This window comes from Diadema antillarum, unplaced genomic scaffold (genome assembly GCF_040938485.1).
Source record: "Diadema antillarum isolate AM-2024a unplaced genomic scaffold, OU_Dant_1.0 scf00000134, whole genome shotgun sequence".
In the NCBI taxonomy this organism is placed as follows: domain Eukaryota; kingdom Metazoa; phylum Echinodermata; class Echinoidea; order Diadematoida; family Diadematidae; genus Diadema; species Diadema antillarum.
In genome coordinates, this window is record NW_027271023.1 from 551,081 (window position 1) to 573,752 (window position 22,672).

General features: G+C 38.7%; 1 protein-coding gene across 1 annotated transcript; it reads right to left on the reverse strand.

The window, feature by feature from the left end:
• Positions 1 to 4,980: 4,980 nt before the first annotated feature.
• On the reverse strand, positions 4,981 to 15,671 carry LOC139720872 (alpha-amylase A-like). The gene is made up of 6 exons (XM_071632204.1): positions 15,602 to 15,671; positions 12,096 to 12,270; positions 10,553 to 10,776; positions 9,052 to 9,132; positions 6,967 to 7,171; positions 4,981 to 5,978 (listed from the first exon to the last, which is right to left on the reverse strand). Exons 2-6 carry the CDS (start codon positions 12,239 to 12,241, stop codon positions 5,144 to 5,146), a joined length of 1,491 nt encoding a protein of 496 aa, XP_071488305.1. The 5' UTR covers positions 12,242 to 12,270; positions 15,602 to 15,671; the 3' UTR covers positions 4,981 to 5,143.
• Positions 15,672 to 22,672: the final 7,001 nt, after the last annotated feature.

Below are 22,672 nucleotides of genomic sequence, written 5' to 3' on the forward strand. Positions count from 1 at the left end.
CACGCAAACTTGGAAAAAGTGCAATTTGTCATTGTTGTCTTTGAAGTTCGTGTGCTCAGTCATATATGACGTTTCCACGGCATCCACGGCAATCACGGCCTGTCAAGTTTGCCTATCCCGTCTCACTGCGTTGTTTCACGTCCATCCCGTTTTGTCCACGATGGCCCAAAACGTGGCTGCCGTGGTTGCCGGGAACATGGTGTAAACGCATACGACGTCTTGGTTCTGATTAATTTATTTGTGGAATAGTCTTCCTAATGTGTTAAAATATCTTCTAGTCAATTCTCACTTCAAGCATGGAGCTACTATTAGTAGCTCCATGCTTAAAGCAAATGTAAAACGATAGGTATTCATTATCGCTATAAATATTGATAAGGCGAATACCAATTTTCTTTTATAATGATAATTATAATAATATGAAATATTTGTACAGCGCTTCATAAAAACATGTTTCGAAGCACTTTACAAAGCCCTTTTCTCTTTTTTTATTGTTATATGACAATCAATTATCCTTTACAATATTTTGTTGTTTTTTATCCTTATTGGTTTGTCTTTATTTTTTATTGATGTTTTATATTGGGTTGATCTGAAATATAATCTATAAGTCAGTTTTGTACCGAAAACTTCAAATTTTCTCCACAAAGGATTATAATGCATAACAAAAGCACAGAGAGTGCGGACACAGTCATGTTCACAAAGATAATAGGGTCCTACTGGTAGATCGCTCTTTTCTCTTCTCCAAAATGCTACATGGCTTAAATTGTATACATAAGCCCTATACCATGGCTCGACACTAACTTTTTTGTTTGGTGGCCCGATGGGACCACCAATATCCTAAATTTCAAATTTTTGGTGGCCCGAGAGAAAAATTTGGTGTCCCAAAAAAAAACCCAATAAAAAACATAAAAAGTCCTTTTTTTATGATTCAAATATTAAAGTTTTATGATAGTAAGAATTAGAAGTTGGACATATCTACTCATAAATAAACTTCAACAAACTTGCAACACTCACTCTCAGGCACTCATTCAGTCCTTTTCATCCATCCTTTAAACAAATTAAACTGCTAATTTCCGGCGCAAAAAGTTACGAATTTATTGATATACTTTTCAAAAAATTTTGGTGGCCGAGGCGGGCCACCAAATTTGCCCTTTTTTGAAATTTGGTGGCCCGACTTTCATTTTTGGTGGCCCCGGGCCACCGGGCCACCGTTAGTGTCGAGCCCTGCCTATACATTGATAGGCGCATCAGTTTACACACACAATGGCCCGAATTCACGAAGGTGGTACAATCTTTGTCCATGGTTTAAACAATGGACAAAGACCGTAGTTTTGTATGGGGCGCCAAGTGTCGCATGGTCTATTTCGTTGTGAAATATTAACATTTCGTCGACGAAATGACTGATTTCGTAACGAAATAGGTCATGCGACACTTGGTGCCCCATACAAACTACGGTCTTTGTCCATGGTTTAAACCATGGACAAAGATTGTACCACCTTCGTGAATTCGGGCCATCGGTAGCCTACACATTATGATATATGACTATGATGTACACAATGTGTACATCATAGCCCATGTGGACATGCATATATCCACACACTCGTCATGTGCACACACACTCACGTACGCATACACGTGCACAAACACAATATTTATATGTAAACAAATCCACAAAACTCTATAAAACAATATAATAATAATAACACAACAAAACAGTAACAAAACTGCAACTCCTTATACACGCACGTGACCTTTAAAAGTGCATGCAGCTCCGACGCGACCCGATCGATCGCGTGAACTCCCGATTATTCAAAATGGCCGTCAGTGAAAGACGAAGTACCGTTCGCACACGCTGCATATAATCTTCGTTTTCGGTAAGTTGTGAATTGTGTATGTCAATGTCGATAACATAGACATGAATTCTAATTAATGAAGATCGTCTTTAATGAGTTTGAGGTGACAAAATGATGTCAAGTATACGACTCAACGCGATCGACATATTCGCTTTGTGTTCGTTTTGTTGTTGTGGACCATCCTGGTACAGCCCTGTCGCGTTTTTACAGCGACCGGGCTGTGTATAGTTAGATTATCGATTGCAGTATTGCATTGTGTCACTCTGAATAACTATTTCTAAAGTTATCTACAAGACTAGCAGTGCAACGAGAACAACAGTTGAGTGAAAAGTAATGAAAAGTCTATCCGCTTTTATACGGTGCATACGACTTCTAAGCCAGCGTGTACGACGCTGCATGGTTTACTGTGCCAATCGGCACACGAAACACACTATATGGGTTAACATAGATATCTTGCCGAAATATACCTTTGCCGTCTTATAAACACTGTATTCCAAACTTAACGTTTTTTCTCAAAACATTCGTTCATCCCCTGATTTGATTGAAGATACCATGCATTGTCATAATGAAGGGTGTTCATTTTTTTTTTCAAATGCCTGTAGTGCTCAGAGACAAGCCGATTTGCCTCTACAACAGTTATTCTCGGCTTCTTTTTTGATATCTTTACAAACGAATTCACAACTGTGCTGTCATTCTTTTTCTCTGTGGTATATCATCCTATATTACATACAAGAACAAGAATATGTATGTATGTATATATATATATATATATATATATATATATATGAAGATTCTCCTAGCACTTCAGTCCTAGCGGAATTCCAGTGCAGTTGAAAGTTTATCTGAAAAGAAAGAGTAAAATTTTCTTCTACCACCAACAACGAAAATTTGACCTAGATTGAATGAAAAATAGGGGAGTTATGACACTTTGAAGTTTCACTAATTTTTCAGGTAACACTTTTTGAACAGTCACTATCCTTACAGCTTGTCATAAAGTTTGTGCATATTTTAATTTTGATTTTTTTTTCAGTTTTTCGTTCAATCGCAACTGCGCCGCAGTCTCAAATCCTGATTATATAATAACATCATTGTTCTGAAGTTATCCAACCGGGAATAAAATCATATTTCACACTTTGATAACAGACATAATCATTGAATCTTCGTGTTGTTTTTTTGTACACGATCAATGGAAGATTGTGAGGTTATGACATTATCAACTCATTAATTTCCATATTCATATCAACTGTATACGATAAACAACTGTTCTGCAGAAATTAGCGAAACTTATATGATATATCATAGGCCTATACAACGTATACTAACTTATAACTGGACTGCATGGAATTCCTCTTTAAGCGCATTTGCTGCGTGAAACACAGCTGCGAATTAAAGTTCGGAAACACTATATATCAAGACAGTATCAGGGTGTCGTATCAGTGATTATAGTGAGGCCTCTGCGACCCCAAACTTTGTAGTGTACCTTTGTATGGTGTCGACTGAAGAATGTAGGCCTATACGCAAAATTATATTGACATTTTTGAAAGAAAAAACACACCAACTTGTTCAAGAGAACAAGAAGTTTGTACATATTTAACCGGGTTAGTTCTAAATTTCGTAAACCTTTGTTTTTCGTATACGCGTGGAGCGTACATAACGTCAAAAATTACCCTTGGACAGGGATCTGCCTTGGAAGAGCCTTAGGCGTTGTGTGAAATCATAATCATTATGATAAATAAATTCAATCTGATAGTGTCGGAGATGCTATAATGGTTTGGTATCTGTATACATCAGGTCTGAGACTCCGTGTGTTAAAATTAATGAATGATGTCGCAAGGCACCCGAAATACTGTGTTTCATAAAAGTATCCATATTGTGGGTGGTATTCTCGAAACTATTATGAGGACGTTAATGCAACCTTCAGGGAATCATGCCTATATTTCCCCAAAAGTGTTTGTATCGTTTCTTCACTGATGATTGTAGGGTCATCACCTCACGCAAACACTGTGTTCACACGGTTACAGCTCGTTATTCCGAAGGTTCGTTATTCCGAAGGTTCATCGTTCCGAATTTCATTTTCGGATTAATCAACCTTCGGAGTAACGAACCTTCGGAATAACGCCACAAATTTTCGGATTAACGAACCCTTTTTCATTGTCGGATTAACGAACCTCTAGGTCTAGGGAATTTGCGTGTTTCGGATTAACGACCCTTCGGAATAACGAACCTTTGGAATAGCGAACCTTCGGAATAACGAACAGCACCCGTTCAGACAGAAAGACAGATAGACAGACAGACCATTCACAATACATGTACTTTCATCTTTTCCTCCCGCATGTGTTTTGTGTGCATTGTCTTTTGTGTCATTATAATGGATAAAACAATGTATTTACACATACACACACACACACACACACACACACAAACAAACAAACAAACACACACACAGTGTTTTTCTCACCTTATTGCCTCTTAATTAATACAGGTAAACCATGCACTCCGGATCCCTCTTTCGCAGATAATTACCAAGTTCATACTGTTTCAATCATTACCGTTGTTATTTCTCACGTTCATAGCTCAAAGAGAAAATAATTATACACACTTGCATCTTTGTTGTCAAATTTGAATAGAACACACCGTATACTACCCCATTCTGTCGTGCACTATTTGACGGTTGAAAGCGGCTACATCACACAGCTTAATTCAACATGACACAAATTATTTTGCTATTCTAATTCATTTATTGAATTACAACGTGATTACACGGTATGATTTTGACAAGTTATCAATTGCTTTGCTCTGCGTTTTTATAAATACAGATTTCTTTATGGTATTGCTGTTTGCCATACGGCTGACGCTGCAGTATACGTACTGCTGTTGGTTCATGTAGGACCTACGTTATCCGAGGAGCTTTGCCATTTAGTTTGGCCCCGAGAGTTTGGCGTGCAGATTACAGCTCCAAGGAACGTTTTAATGTTGATTTAAGGAATAAATCAGGCTGATGGGCTCAAAAAATTTTAATAATGATATCACATGCACCTTGCAGAGATGAATACTTGGAAGACTGGCTGGAAGATTCTTAATTGTTGTGCAGTACACGAATGTAACACACGCATTTTTTTCTTTGTATGTCACACTCTTTATTTTCTTCATATTTGCTTAATTTGATTTTATTTGATTTGATTCCATTTGATTTGATTTGATTTATCTATTCTCTGTGTGACATCATTTACAATTCCCTTTTTAAAGTAATATTCTACATACTGTAATTTCTTGGCTTAATGAGCAGTGCTGAATTACATCTGGCACCCCGTGCTAGATGAACCAGGCGTGGAAACGGCCGTAATGGCCACCATCGAACCTGCCCCAGGAGACAGACTGATTTGGGCGGTGCCATCAGCTGCAACGGTGATGACGTCTCCCGAGCAGCCGAGAGCCGTGGATTCGCCGCTGATGAGATCGCAGTAGGTTCCGGCTGGAAGTCCAGTCTGGCGAGTGTCTGAGACGTCGCCCGACTCGTTGCTCATCGCGAAGAAGGCCTTGCCGCCGCGAGAGAAGGAAATGAAGTTGTTGCCGTTGTCAGCCCAGTTTTCAACCGCCGCGGTACCGGCTACGTTGCTGAAGCAAGCCATGTTTCGGATCGCACGCCAGCGATGTTCGCAGATCCAATCGCCGGTGCACTCCAGAGTTGTCGAGTCGAATGTGGGTGAGATGGTATTGCCGTTGCCGTCGGATGGCGGGCCTTGATCGGTGTCTGCAAAGGCGTATGAGCTCATGACGCGCTTGGTGCCATAGTTCCAGGCAAGGGTGAGGGCTGTTGCTTTTGTGTATGCGTCCGGGGACTGGAAGTTAAGTATCTCGCCGCCCGCACCGTGTCCACGCTGGTTGTCATGGTTATCGACAAACACGAATGCGTGGTCAGACGGAAGCAGCCCCAAGGTTGCATCCGGGAAGTTCTCGAACTCCGCGAGCGACTGCTCACCACGTCCAAGCTGTGCGATGATCTCGCAGTACTTGAATTCTGTGACGTCACCACTGTGGATGTAATCACTGGACATGATTGGTTCACCACCCATATCTATCACCTCCTGGTAGAAGTATGGACGGCCTCCAAAAGAGCAGTCGTTGAGGCTATAATACAATGGAATAACAAAAATACCTTGTAAGCCTACATAGAAGTATGGGTCTATCCCATTCATCAAGGAAATGCGCGTCCGCAGAAGAACACGCGGACTACTCTTTATACAAACATCGAGCAAAACTGCTGGTGCAATAGAAGGGGACCCATTCTTATAATGGAAACGATAATGGGCCAGGAGAATTGCTGAAAAACGAACGTTATAGATTTGTTCCTTTTTTATTCGCTTTGTGTAGTGTGATCGAGAATTTTTAGATTTGGTTAACGCTTGTATAGGCGAAGGTCTGGCTTCTTGAGCTATTGAAGCAATGAATATGCCACAGACAAGAATATAATCATATGAAAGGTTATGCATGCCTTTATGTCAGACAAGATTGGTACTCTGTAAAGATCAGGTGCTGGAAGAGAACGCGTAAGGAGAGAGATCTTAAAGAACACTTTAGAAGAACTTATCTCTCCTCGAGGGCTCTCAATAAATCTTTAGGAAGATTTAGGCCTACTTTAGAAGGGCAGAATGACCATAGTGATGTGATCCTAGAACTGTCGAGGGTATAGTAGGTCTACTCCATATCTCTCTAAAAAAAAAGATCGAGTGAAAATTATTCACTCTTGAAGGAGTGAATACAAAAAAAAAGAGTGAATTAAGAGTGAAATTGGAGTGAATTTTGAGTGAAAATGTTCATATTCACTCATTTTAAGTGACCTCAGGGATCACTCCAATTTCAAAATCTTCGAGTATTCCCTGAGGTCACTTAAACATGAGTGAAAATGAACATAATCACTCAAAATTCACTTCAATTTTACTCGAAATGCACTCATTTTGTATTCACTCCTTCAAGCGTGAATATTTTCTCTCGATATTTTTAGAGAGTAGAGGTCTGCAGTGACAATCGATAAGAGTGGGGTGGAAGTTGTGGCAGCATACACTAATAGACTGTTGTACCAGCTGTATGTGTATAGCAGGACATTATTTATACGTACTGGTGGCCGGCGAGATGTTCAATCTCTTCCACATCCATATGTTTGGCCGCATCGATGCGGAACCCAGCCACCCCGTAGCTCAGGAGTTTGTTGAGGTACCCCTCCACACTCTCCTCTACAATCTCTGTGCGGTAATCCAAATCAGGCAGGCCCAACAGGTTGCAGTAGCGCACTTGGTCAGCGTCCTGATAACTCTCGATGTTGCCTGCATCCGGTCGGGAGCACATGTATTTAGTTGGAAAAACTTAATAATCTAATTTACAGTCATTTCTTCTTTTTTTTTCAACACAATAAGCAAACAGTATGTACATCCTAACATCATTGAAATTTACGTGTACAGATTGAAGAAAAGAAAACGAAAACACGAGGATTGGGAACTACTCGGGATATAATAGTGATACAAAAATGGTCTGACAGAATTATGGCACATGACCTGTCTTGAAAGTGTGAATGCAGAAGACTGTCGTCAAATAAGCATGTAGCTTAAAGATGCGACATCCTCAAAAGAGAGAAAAAACATACAATTGCAACAATAACGATTACAGCACGACTGTGTTGTTTTGTTGTTCTTTTTATTTGTATATGTTTTATTTCTTTTTCTAGGACACCACAGTGATCAAACTGTTCTCTCTAAAGATCACTGCGTTTGTTTGTTTGTTTGTTTTTTGTTACCTGGCTACCCGCTTTATTTTTCATGGTGAAGAGAGACTAGGGGCTATGCGTGAGTTTGATTGTCCTACGATGAATGCATCTTAATATGAACCCAAGACATTCTGTCTAAAAACCGAGAGCCTTATCCACTCTACCACCGAGCTCTATAAACACTCTACTTCGTTCTTTTGATCTGAAATAATCATGATAATGATGATAGTAATAATGATAATAATGATGATAATAATTATAATGATAATAATAATAATAATAATAATAATAATAATAATAATAATTATTATTATTATTATTATTATTATTGTTATTATTATTATTATTATATTATTATTATTATTATCATGATAATAAAAATAACATTAATAATGTCTTCTTTATCCATGCAAGTTAGCCCCTTCAGTATTGCCACTGTTCTAGCAGGGGGCCTTTACCAGGTACCCATAAATACACCCGGGTCGAAAGGGACATTATGGATAAAAACATTTTGCTCAACTGTGAGGATGTAAGCACTGGGCGGGAATTGAACTCCGGTTCTCCGTTTGGAAGTCGGGAGTCTTTATCCACTGTGCCACATCGCTCTCAATTAAGAGAGAACAGTTTGAACAATAAGGCACGAATTCACGATGGTGGTACAATCTTGTCCATGGTTTAAACCATGGCCAAAAACCATGGGACGCCAAGTGTCGCGTGGAATTATTTCGTCGACGAAATGAATACCATTAATTTGTAACGAAACGGTCGTTTCGTCGACGAAATGACTGATTTCGTAACGAAATAGGACCTATTCCGTGCGACACTTGGCGCCCCATGGTCTTTGTCCATGGTTTGGGCATGGGCAAGATTGTTCCACCTTCGTGAACTAGGGCCCATGTGTGCTATATATCCTGAAAAAACAACAACAAACATGTACAAACAACAACAAACAAAAACAACCATGACAACAACAACAACAACTACAACAACAACACAGTTATGACATCGTGACCTCCAGAAAGGTGAATGAATATTTCATTCTCCCGGCAAAGAGAAGAAAGCGGCGACTTCCAAGTCAAGAAGGATTGCGATCTGAGGGTCATTCTTCGTAAAAGGTTACGATTGATCTTACCATCGGTTTTCTTGTATCAAGCATAACTCAGTGAATTGAGCGTATTTACAAAGATCAGTCACCTTGTCAGTACTGATCGGTTGGTCTGTTTCGTAAAGATGCACTCTCGATTTACAGCACAATCATGCTTGATAGTAGATCGAGCGTAACTTCTTTTTTTTTCGCATCAATCATAAGATCAATTTTACGACCATAATGAAACGAGTCCTGACCTACTTAATTGGGATCTCGACTTGTTTACTTGTTATCTATGAAGTTGAGATCCTTTATTCTTCGTGATATCCTGTCGAATTGAAAAGTATGTGGCCTACCGGACGCGGTCGTGCAGCGTCCGTTGGGGACGTTGAAGGCGGACTGGTCGTATGGGACACCGTCGAAATTGTACATATCTGCTTCTTGGCCAGGAATAGCTGCATATATTGAAGAAAAATGAAAATAGTTCAGAATCCAATTTTTTGAGAAAATGTTACTATCAAATATTCATGCACAGAAAGATTGTCAATTTGTGACCCTGCACCACAAAACCAACAAAAGTCGCCAGACATTGATTTTTAGTTACCGGCAGATTCTGAAAGAGCAGACTCTAAGCTTTAAAATGATTTATAGCTCAATTCAAGTGGATTCTTCTAACCTATATAAATATTGGAAAGAAAGCCACACTCTGGAAAAGTATATGAACTGAGAAAAGAGGCTCTGAAGTACAGCTTCTATTCAAGCTCTTAATCTTTACAAAGCCGTGCTACTTCTGCCATGAATGGGACAAAAAAAACATGATTTTATAACCACTGTAGCAACAACAATGAAGTGATTATCAGATTAAGCTGAATGCCAGCTTTCACAGCAGTAGCACTATCCTTTCAAAAGTTATTAGACTTCAGAGTGAAGAGTGTGCATACAATTTTCAAGAAATGAAAAGGGGCCTGTAAGAAAAATCTGATCACTAATCACACTACTCTATAAAAAAAAGGTTACACAAAAATTAGTGAAAACCCACTTTCCCATTAAATTTATGATCCCAAACTCGAGAATACAGTAGAAGAAGAATAGCTCTTTCAGAAAATATGGAAGACTAAAAATTGACTAGTTGACCCATTTCACCTTTCTTGAGTTCTCACGTAAAATCAAGGTGTGCGACTCTTTGTTTGTTTTGTAATGCACCGTGATCACATTAATTTTGTTTGTTTGTTTGTTTAGATCAGCAAGAATAACTCTTTTCTTTGAACGTCTTCAAATCGTTACAACTTCAGGATAATCTGATGCAAAGGAGAGTTTCTTCTTCCTTTGTTTTTTAATAAATTCACTTGAGTAGAGGGAAAACTAGGAAAAAAGACTGTGTGAAAGATAAAAGGAAACATATATTGATGTGACATTTTCACATCATGCAAAGTGGGACCAATGCCAATACATTTATAAACTTGAAATATTCAATAAATTTGTATGCTAATCTTTGTTAATAGGTAGATAGATGTATAATAGAAAGATAGGTAGTTGGACAGATAGATGGATGGATAGATAGATAGGTAGATAGATAGATAGATAGATAGATAGATAGATAGATAGATATTACAAAAATAATTGATCTCAATATGTTCATATCAAAAAGGATAAAGATGTCAGTATGGAGATAACTTTCTCTGATATACTTGCATTTATTTCCGTAGCTTTAAGTTTCTATATGTTTTGAATTAAAATCTGGTAATTTTGATGATGGTTTTGTCCACTGATGTAGGCCTACTTCAACGTTTTATCGTGAATATGAGAAATAGATCAATTCGAATTCAATTCAATTCAATATTGAACTGCCAAACTCACCGGCTGCCATGTGGTTGATAACGGCGTCTACGTAGACACGGACCCCCGCTGCGTTGCAACGTGAGACCATTTCTTGAAACTCCAGCTCAGTCCCACTCCTACTCTCCAGTGTATAGTCCACGGGCTGGTAACGCTGCCACCAGGGGTAGCCATAATCGGCATATTCCCTATGTCTCATCGGGGGAGACACCTGGACGCCCGCGTAGCCGTAGGGACCGAGGAAGCTGCAAAATTGTTGATTTGATTTAATTTGCATTTGCAACCGACCGCCCGCCCGCCTGACCGACCGACCGACCGACCGACCGGCCACCCGACCTCAGAGTATTCCCATATACCCCCTACACACTATGTGTGGGTGGGGGTATAAATATATCAGATGTAACATTCGTTCTTTCTCATTTTGGAAGGTTTTAGGGCAAGTTTTATGTTTAGCTATACGTCTGAAATATGAGATTTTTGTCATTGCTGTCATATGAAGTGACAAATAAACTGTGAGAGGATGATATTATAAACTTACTGATTTGAATATTTATAAAGACTGTTCAAGACGTGTTTTAGGGGAAAAATGAACTTTCAGAATATCATTACCTCCTTATTGTCAATTTGTTATCAATTTTGCGCTTTTCTGCAGGGATTTTTTTTTACTCTTTCTTGTGAAAATGATCAAATTTTGGAGTAGATTTCTTCTTTAACATGCCCTCCTCTCTTGTAAAGTGCAAGATTAAGGACGTTTTCATGCATCCTATACAGACATCTAAAATATATATTATACAATATAGTCATTATCTATAACAGGGGTAGAGTTGATGAATAATCATCTATACACATAAACGTCATACCAGTGTTCACACAATGAACACACGTCAATGAGGTTAACGGTTTGTGACCATCTCGTGCCGATTGACAAAGAAATCCCTAAATGTTGTACACACCATGGGGCGGATCCAGGAATTCTGTAAAGGGGGGGGGGGGCGTGACTAATATTTTCTGGAGGCACTTCCTAGATTCATTTCATTTTTTTCTTTTTATTTCTTTTGTTTTTCACGAAACATAAGAGGGGGGGGGGGGGCGTGCGCCGGTTACGCCCCCCTCTGGATCCGCCATACACTGCACACTGTCCAAAGTCTGTGGCACCGCACCTCTCCTCATTATACATGGTCGAAGGAAAAGTACGAAGACAGGGTACACATTAATTTAAGTGTCACAAAGTTGACCGTTTTCTATTTTATGTATTATTATCATTATGAAAGAAACTTAAACCGTTCAGTTCATTTCAGTCTTCTTCTTTTATATCAACGTGACCACAGAGTAGAGTGTCTTATTGATCGAAATAAAGTAACATGAAGATAATTAGAAAGCACACTTACAAATAGACCGCATATATTTCCCAACTGAATGCGATCTTGGTTTTCATTTTGCATTGCATTGAAATAGTGCGCACATATCAAGAGACTTTAATGAGCAACTTTTAGACTATGTTTACATAGTTTATTAACTCATCCATACTTGACACTTTTCATAGAATGTACAATTTGTATCTTACTTCTCGCATTCATCAGCGATGTCCGTCCATCTCCACTCAAAAAGGTGCACGATGACCGTGCGTCCGTCAAGGAAGTTTGGTTCCCCGACGTCGGCCTCTTCGTGCGCGTACGCGACGGCGAGGATCAGAATCAAGAATTTCAGCATGACGTCAGTATCGCTTTGATAACGATATCCTGTGTTTGATAAAGGATACATTGATTCAAAATAACTACTGTTCGACTACGAGGGGATCCACATCATTCATTAATCAAGAGTAACAGGCACCCACCATGGAGCTACAACCCTGCACCCCGCCCTGCACCCACTAATTCCCCCGTATCCTGTGCAGTTCTTTTGTGATCAGTAAGGTCCGGATACCCTACTCGGGTTGGACTCGAACCAATAACCCCCTGATTACTAGACAGGCGTCGTATCCACTAGGCTACCGAGCTTCCGCTCGACAGTTAGTGCTGGTTCTAATCCGTTATAGCAGTGGGCATTGCGTATATTCATTCAAATTAATTAATTCTTGAGTCGAGTATTGAAAATGATTGACATCATGACAATTACTAAAGCACTTTATGTCGATGAATGGTAATTTTTAAGGCTGTTTTCCTCCATTTTTAAACTGCAATTTCGCAATTCTTTTCGTTTAATAGTAGTAGTAATAATAATAACAACAAAATAATAATGATGATAATAATAATAATAATAACAACAACAATAATAATCATAATAATAATAATAATAATAATAAGGTCTTGTTTATCCAGGGTAGCCTCTTCAGCGTTGCCACTGCTCTACCAGAGGGTCCTGCCATTATCGTTATCCCAGCGTTGCCAGATACCCATTTATACACCTGGGTCGAGAGGGACAAAGTGGGTAAAAACACCTTGTCCAAGGACTTAAGTATACTGGGCGGGAATCGAACTCGGGTCCTCCGATTGGGAGACGGGAGTCTTATCCACTATGCCACAGCGCCCCCACCTTAATGCGATGTAGACACAAGAATAGTGATGCCCGACATTACAGGGTCTATTTGTTATTGAAGATAGACAGCCCTATCGAGAACCAATGTCTCGTGCTGTCAGCAAACGGCATAACAGTTAAAGGGGACCTCCGGATGATTTTCAGACTTTTACATTTGAACAACTGTAAATTAGTCAAACTGAGTACAGAGTTTCAGAATTTATAGTGATTGGGATAAGTAATGAGAATGTTTTCAAAATTTATTATGAATTGCAATGAACAAGGATGATGACATGACAGCCTCACCATAAGAATGCATGAGTTGGGGCTCAAGGAAGCAGAACAAAAAGAAGGTATGCATGGATTTTTCGCAGGTGAACTTGTTGAGCAAGCGGTATTGTAATGGATTACACTGCTACATTTCTGAAATATATGAGGCTCTGATGTCATCATCACTGTTCAGTGTAATTTGTTCAAGATTTTCAATTTATTGGTTTCTCTGCTCAAGGACCACAATAAATTCCATGGATCTATACATGGAGCTGTTGATTTATGTACTACATGATGTGAAATTATGAAAATCGTCCGGAATGCCCCTTTAAAACATGTCATTATGACAGAATAATATACACATTTTGAATAGCCGGCGCTGCAGGATCTTGAGTGTTCTCTGTGTACCATATGACAATCATGCGTACCAAAGGCTCATAATAATGAGCTTTTCGTCGATATAGGATATAGTTTCCTCGCAGTGATGGTGGAGGCGGGCTTACTGCCATGAATAGTCATAAACATTTTAAAATCACTTTCAAGTTAATTGCGATGCAGTCGTTCGAAATTGATATGTCACGAAATGAACGCTTTGTCCAAGAAATTGAAGTAGGCCTATTTGCAATTTACATTTTTATTTGATTTACAATTTCACATTGCAAAACAGAATCTCCATACTTTAATAGAGTAAAAAACTTAATGCATTCCTATTCTATGTCTCTATTGTACTCACCAGTTAACACTAGTTATGTCTGCGAAACATGAATTCATCGAATCCTGAGGATTTTTGCCGCAAAATTCATCATCAATCATTTTCATGATTAACAGCCCCACTGTACATTGCGTATCAAAGAAAAAAAAAAAGGTAATCCAACTTTGGAGGGCTATACGATTTCACAATTATAAGCTATTGAGAGCGCGATGTTGATTATGAGGAAAGCTAGGGAACTCTTCCATTATTTTTTCCTCTTCATATTCAAGACATGGCGTGTCGCTGCGAGCCATGTGTTGAATATGAACAGAGAAAAAAGTTAATGACAAATTGCATTTTTTTTTCAAGTTTGTGTGTTATTGTGAAGGAAAAATGAATGTCTCACCGCATGGATAAGATCTGTCAACGAAAGTGGCCAAATAGGCCAGCCTGTACGAAGGCAGGTTTGCGTTTAGGGTTTTATGTTTCGGGTTTATCCTAACATTTTATGGTTCATAACCTTTAACATGGCCACCTGTCCATTAACTTTGTCACTCCCACAGAGGCGAGAGCCCACACTGTCCATATTCTCTGTTCATATTCAACACATAGCTGGCAGCGACAAACCATGTCTTGAATATGAAGAGAGAGAGAAAAAAAAATGGACAATGGTTGATCCTTCATGGGAAGGACCAAGTTATCAACAACGTTGCCATGTTGAAGGCTATGAACCATGAAAGGTTAGAAGAAACTCACGAACCTGCAGTCGTGTGAGCTGGCCTGATGATTTGACTACTTTCATTGACAGATCTCATCCATGCAGTAAGACATGCATTGTTCCTTCAAATAACACGCAACTTGGAAAAAGTGCAATTTGTCATTCTTGTCTTTAAAGTTCATGTGCTCAGTCATGCATGACGTTTTCAACATAATTAGGTATCAATGTCAAGGGGAAGAGTTCCCTTTTCCTTATAACCAATATTGCACTCTCCATAGCTGGCAATTATAAAATCATGAAAATAGTAGGCCTCCAAAGTTGGATTACCTTATTTATTTATTTTTTACCTCTGTATATTTCACTGTTTTTATTGGAGAAAGATTAAATGGGACTGGTGAAACTTATTAAGTCAGACAAAGGTATGAGCACTTTAGTCGTTCTACATTTGTTGCCAATTTAAGAATGGCTATAAATTTTGCCACTATACGAAGGTTTTGAAAATTCTGCAACAAAATACGATGATTTAAACGACAAATGTAATCGAGTTAAAGTGACAAAGGGCTCCCCCCCCCAAAAAAAAAAAAACAAAACAAAACAAAGCAAAAGAGAAAACACAACAACAACAACACTTTCAACCTACCGCTTGAACCGCTCCATAAAGTAGTAAGATCTTAAACAACAGCCAACAAAAATGTAATATCTTGGGTTCGATGGGTTGGGCCGAGGAAGGGAGGACGTAAATAAGGAGTTAACCCATGGTATTAAATACGTATACCTATCTACTCCACATAGACTTATTTCAAACTATGGGTGTGGCCTCGGGTTATTATTATTATTTTTTTTTTGTTATGAAAAGTTCGAAGTGGTTTATACTCACCGATGCAAGTGTTCTCTGCAAAGCGAAGTCGAGATGACAACTTGGGGCTCTCAGATCGGCACTACGTTCCAACCTTGCAACCGGCTCCAATTTATCCTCTTGGCCAACGGGGGAGACACACCTAGATGGTACGAAGGTCGATGATATAGCCGGAGGGAAAATGGCCACATGTTACCCGTCACGCGAGGTATGAATTTGAATTTGCTATCATATCACGTGGCAATGTCTGATGTCAATAGCTCCTCTTAGAATCTGCTGAATAATGGGTCGAAACCGGAGCAAAGGTTTTTACCAGGGTTCTCCTAGATACAAAGTTTTCGAGAGGCTGACTAACTTTTCAGAACTTTGCCATATATGGTAACTGATACTTCTGAAGTTTGTTTGCTCGTAACTCAACATCTACGTGCGACCAGTCAGTCGAATCATGGAGCTACAGTCAAATCGTGAGAGTCATACAATGCATGTGCCATTCCTTATCTGTGTACTAACTGACTTTGAATGTCAATTTCTGAAAACTTATACGTCAGCCACTTTTTATACTCATCTGAAACAGCAAGCATAATGAAGCGACGAATATTAAAGCCTCGATGTCTCAATAAAATGAAATAGGCCCTACATTCATTATTTGTTTTCAATTTCTTTAACAGTAATCAGAGTGAGGTCATCATACACTTGATTTTATTTGATTTTATTTGATTTATTGGTTCCTGCGTTATCATTGCACATGCAGGTATACACATGTATATATTGTTGGCTCCATAATTATAAACACTAGTTGTTAACAAAGCAAGCGTTTTCATTGCCTTTACAATGTACAGCAATACAGTTTCTTAATTGTCTTTACAGTGTACAACAAAACATATCAGCGATGCGATGAATAATAGGGCTACAGCTTAAGCTTTGCTTGATTTGTATGCAGCCCTCGTTGGAGACACTGCGGTAACATTTTTCAAGAATATGTCTGAACAGGCAAACGATCCTTAAAAGGAGAGAAAGAGACTTCCCACAATGAAACGTCATAACGATTTACCATTCTGTTTTCTCCTGTTTTTGTGACGACCCATTCTTCTTCATCAGGGGACCGTTTCATGAAACTTTTTGTCAGTGATTTACACTGACAACTGTTAAAAGCTACTGAAATCCTTGCGTCTGATTGGCTGATAGCAAAGTCGTCGGTGAAAACCTCCGACGAACTCGTTGATGAAACGCCCCCAGAATTTTCAACGCACCACCACCAAACTAGGGAGGCTCACCTATAGTCCCTGCTTATGAACACGGTAATGTTTGAAGCAGAGCAGTGTATAGAACTGTCCACTTTTGGTGTTATTTTGACAATTTCTGCCATAAAAGGGGGGGGGCGGCTTCAGTATGCCTGACAATAGTTGATTCATTCACTGACATGTAAAAGCAATGCAACCTGATTCATTGCCTCAAACAGTAAATCATCATGATCATCTTTTCTTCTTATTTTGGAAGCCCCCACTTATGGCCGACTTCAGTTAGTGTTTTCAAATCGCATTGGTACAGAGACCTAAATAGTTTTACACACTGCATCTTAATTGGACCATAACGATGGGGAGGGTTGGGGCTTGGGGGACTTCTAAAATATTAAGAAAAGATGATTCAGTGAGTTATGAAATGAGTCAAGTTGCGTTGCTATGACATCGTCAGTGCATAAATCAACTACTGCTAGGCTTACTAAAGTCCTCTCCCCCTTCTGATACTGTATGCCTCGATAGACATGAACATACAAACCAGCATCCAGTAATTTATGATTAGGGACACGGCTCTAAGCATGTAATGTTAATTAGCACCATCAGCGACAAAGAGTAATAGTATTCATTAAAAAAAAAAAAAACTGAGTTGAGAATTAGAAGAGGTGCAGGTTTCTCAGTACTTTATAGTTGAGTCGGATTTTTCCATGGGAAAAACGACGAATCGTCCAGTTTTTAAAAATGACACCTTTCTGTGACCACAAGCGGGTAAATGCAGATCGTTTTGATGTAAAGTAGAGTTTAGAAAGAGGCGTATATCCCTCTATGAAAACCTTTGTCGATCACAAGGTATGGCTGCCGATGGAATGTTTGTCTGAAATGGTTGCACGGTACTCAAGAAGATACACTGTAAAAACATCGGTGTTAGATTTAACACCACGGGTGTTAGATCTAACACCGATCAAACTTCAATAAAGGACCACACCCACAGGTGTTAAAAATGCACTGTGATGGTGTTGAAAAGTGTTCACCTGACACTTCGTGGTGTTAATTTGACACTGTACCTGGTGTTATTTTGACACTGTACTGGTGTTAATTCAAAAATGACACCACATGGTGTTGATTTGATATTTGTTGGTGTTAATATCAATGGTTTAACACCCGTCCGGCTTCAATAAGAGACCACACCAGCTGGTGTTACTTTGGTGTAAATTTATTTTCACATTTTTTTCAAAAATTTAGTATTTTAATGTAAAATTCTTGATCGTCTTGTTTAAATTAAAAATCAACAAGAAGTGCAGTTACTAAGAAACTCTTCAAAAAACAGTTTACATTTTGGAAATGACACCCGGAGGTGTTAATTTAACACCATAAATGAACACCGAAAATTTAACACCAGCTCGGTGTTCACTATTTAACACCGGACTTTTTGCAGTGTACTATAATGTTTCCCGTCTCTTTTTCCTATCGTATGTATAGCGTTCATAAAAAGCATAAGACTTTAATGCCTGTCAATGACGACCTCCTGTCAAAGCAACTGATTTTGGTGCATTTTCTTTTATCTCAAGTTGTAAACTATTACAGCCTGTAAGTTTAGCAATATTTCTGAGACTGATATCAAAAGCATGCATAGTTATTGCTTAGAATGGATCACATTTTCCATTTTATTTATCACATTCCAACAAGCAAATACAATGACACTAAAATATTTAACTATGGGCCCCTATGTAATATTGAGTTAAGACTTTTATACCAGCACTTTCGGCCTTCTATGTATAGATTCAAATTCATAGATATTGTGCGTAACAGCATAGTAGTAGTAGTAGTAGTAGTAGTAGTAGTAGTAGTAGTAGCAGTAGTAGTAGTAGAAGTAGTAGCAGCAGAAGTAGTACAGTAGTTGTTGATAATAACAACAACAATAATCATCATCATAATAATAATGATAAAAAATTTATCGTTATTATCATTGTCACTTTTATCACCGTTATAATAATAATGATAATAATAATAATGATAATAATAATAATTATTATTATTATTATTATTGTTATTATTATTATTATTATTATTATGCCACCACCACGATCATCATCATAATGAAAAAACAACAATCTATTAAAAGCACATCTTCATGCATATCTCGCAACAAGTAGTAGGAGAAAAGGCTTGTGCAAAAAACTCCGAACATCACAGTAGGTAAAAAAACATAAAAAGTGGTCATTCCGTAATTAAAATGTCTTATGAAGATAAGAGTTTTCGAGAGTAATGTAGAATGATAATTGGAATTCGCCTATTTAGATAAAAGGAATTGCAGTTTCACGAATGTCATTCAGTGCAGGCTGCATAATGCCTGAGTTATAATCAAAGGTCGTTTCGTATATACAATAGAAGGTGCATTACAAACGGAGATGACTTAATCATTTTGCATGTACCACCACTAAAGGGTCACTGTAAATCCACGCTTTCAGGCACAGAACACCGTCATGACTCTTACCATGCTTACATGCCTTTGTAAAGACGCTAATTAGAATATGGGTGACACCCCCAAAATAGGGGTATTTTATATATATACAATGTAGGTTTTAGTGATGTATCTTTTCTTTCTAGGCTTGTGCTAATTGTAAACACCCTTGTATGATGATCATCGTTAAATCTTATACACCTTTCTTCACAATCGAACCCGACCGGGTATAACGGAATTAGAGAATGGCTTATCTACGTGTGGAAGTCTTTTAAGTCGAAACTGATTTGAATGGTAAGTTCAGATAATCATTCTTTCATAATTATTTGAATTACAACTTCAACTAAGAAGTCATTTTAATCTTTATTCTTTTGATATACACGTGTGTATGTTCGTCTGGAAAATAGAAAAACGAAACAACAATAAATAAACAAAGATTCTGGCGAATTCATGCTGTCGCAAAATAATGAACGTGAATGCAACTTCTTGCTTTAACTTCAAATTTCACTGACTTGATGTATCGTCACAAAACACCTCAACTACGTGCAGCTTTTCCCTTTCTGTGAGGCATTCAAACAGGCAGCAGTTCAGCATTTGCAGTAATCATTTTCGTCTCTCGTCATGCCATTGGATCTTTCTTTTTTTTCTCTATACTCTGCTTCATCATCATCATTCATGACAACTTCTTGCTGAGGAGAATGTGCAGCCACCTTACTGAGATACCAATGAGTAAACAAAACTGTAATAGTATCTTATTGTGCACTGCTTCCATTTCCCTGTCAGAGTAGTTTTCATAATCATTGGATTGAATAACTTATTGACATGATAATGTCCTTCGTGGATGCTAATGCACACCGACTTTTAATGTGCGTGTTTGTTTGTTTGTTTGTTTGTTTGTGTGTGTGTGTGTGTGTGTGTGTGTGTGTGTGTGTGTGCGTGCGTGTGTATGTATGTATGTATGTATGTTTGTATGTGTGTATGAGTGTGTGTACATTTAAAGGGATGTCACTATAGTATTGCTGAAGATGAGGATTGGGCTTACTTACTTTTTGTGAGATACCAACTAAACCACTTATGAAATGATACAGGGCATACCAATTTAAGAGTAATTCAAAGTTTATTAGATGAAAATCGGTTTTGGAATGGCCGAGACATCCAAAACAAAGTAAAACAAAGCGATCTTAATAAAAGGTGGGTCTCACCTTTTGTAAGGATCGCTCTGTTTAGATATCTCAGCCATTTCAAAACTGATTTTTATCAAATGAATGTTGAATTTCTCTTGGAATTACATGCTCTCTTACATTTCATAAGAGGTTTCTCATGAAACTTATGTTATTCAAAGTTATGTACTCATGTAAGCATTATGTATGTTGCTTTGTATTGCTTTATGAAAATAAAATCACTAGAATTGAATCGAATTGAATTATATGACACAAAAAAAAAGTTGGAAAACGGCGATGATAAAAATCATGGTCATTCGTCATAGCTGAATGGGGCTCGAACTGGTGACCTCATGATTGCTGGGCAGGCGTCAAAAAAAAAAAAAAATCAATCAATAGGCTACCGGTTTTCCTCCCGATGTCTATGGGGGACACTAACCAGGGAGATGGTCCTGGTAAGTATATAACCGCAGGTATACTGCATACTCAGATTACCTGACTATTGGGTAAAGTTGTTTTTATCACATTGCTAATTTACTGGTCTTCATCGACGTTAATACACTCCGATTACCCATCAGTATTTTGCATATGGGGTACATTTAGCAGACATGATAAAAATCATGGACATCCACTAAGACATGATGATTCTTGACTGATGTCTTTTGGCCTGTAAATAATTCTACATGCGAGTTTACGTTCGCGCGGGGAATATATTCTTTCAGTTATTTCTTTCATCTGATTTTCTCCTCTTATTTCTTTTTTTTTGGGGGGGGGGGGAGGGGGGGGGGGGGTAATTACAGTCTAGTATAATCATCATCCCTGAACTGTTTCTCGGGTCACAATGAAAATCTATACGAAATAAAGGTGAATGCTCTTGGAGGAGTAACAAGTGAGTGTATATGCGCGGGGTGCATATTCTTTCAGTGATTTCTTTTATCTATTATACTTTTTCTTCTAATTTCTATCATCATCATCATCATCGCCGCCACCACCACCACCACCATCGCACCGCCATCATCATCATCACCACTACCACCAACACCACCACCACCATCATCATCACCACCACCACCACCACCACCATCGTCACTACCATCGCTACCACCACCATCATCATCATCATCACCACCACCACCACCACCCATCATCATCATCACCACCACCACCATCATCACCACCATCGCCACCACCACCACCACTACCACCACCATCATTATCATCACCACCACCACTACCACCACCATCATTATCATCACCACCACCACCACCACCACCATCATCATCACCACCACCACCACCACCACCATCATCATCATCTTCACCACCACTACCACCATTATCATCATTATCACTGACTTGCTTTCTGGCGTCACAATCAAATATGCTGAATAGAGTTGACTGCTCCTGGGAGAAACGACTGATGGTGTCATCTGGGCGAGCTGGTGGAGGACGTGCCACCAGACAGCGACTGAAGTCCGCCGCCGCTGCCCTAGCTAGACGGAGACAGATAGTCAGGTCCGGTCAATGACACGCTGACACGAGCTTCAGTTTTATCTGCTCGCCTTTCGAGCATATTTACAAGAGTGGTACAGGTGTTCCATGATATGCATGCCATGATAACGTCTCTAGATTACTGTCTGCCCCTGCAGCTTTCGTAAGAGTCACGAGAAGGGGTATTTTTTTTTCTCTGCATAAAGGTCAATCATCTTTCACCTCATATGCTATACCGTCTATACCCATTTCCAGATCCCAGAAGTTTTGCGGAAAAAAATGTTCTGGAATTCCACCAAATCTATACATATTATGGGGGAATAGGGGAAAAGGGTATTTGCAAACAAAATAACCGCTAAACCCATGTCACGAGTAAAAGTTTTTGTTTACTTTCTGGGTCTTCCATGGTTGACTATTTAAAGGGCGAAATCCTTTCCAAAAGGGACACAGACTGAGAGGGTATATTTTCCAATAGGAATTTGTACTTAGAAGGATTCGAATTCCGGATCTTCTCTTTAAGTGTCTAGAGCCTAATGCACCATTCACTATTACACTTTCATTTTTACTCTGTCTTTGTCTTGTAAATGTATAAATGATGAATAGTATGCAAATGATATAATATGAATGTACTACCCATGAAACAAAGAAAGACTACAGTATTATCTGTGGACGCCCTCTAAACCAATGCTAAGTACGGTTTTCTAAAATCATTCTTTTTTTCTCATCACAATTAAGTTGATTTGTA

Excerpts from the sequence above, each read along its gene's own strand:
- LOC139720872 (XM_071632204.1), bottom strand. The coding sequence starts at position 12,241 with ATGCTGAAATTCTTGATTCTGATCCTCGCCGTCGCGTACGCGCACGAA. Across the intron at positions 9,133-10,552 it reads TATCAACCACATGGCAGCCG|CAGATATGTACAATTTCGAC; the intron begins GTGAGTTTGGCA and ends CTGGCCAAGAAG. Across the intron at positions 7,172-9,051 it reads ACGCTGCACGACCGCGTCCG|GCAACATCGAGAGTTATCAG; the intron begins GTAGGCCACATA and ends GACCGGATGCAG.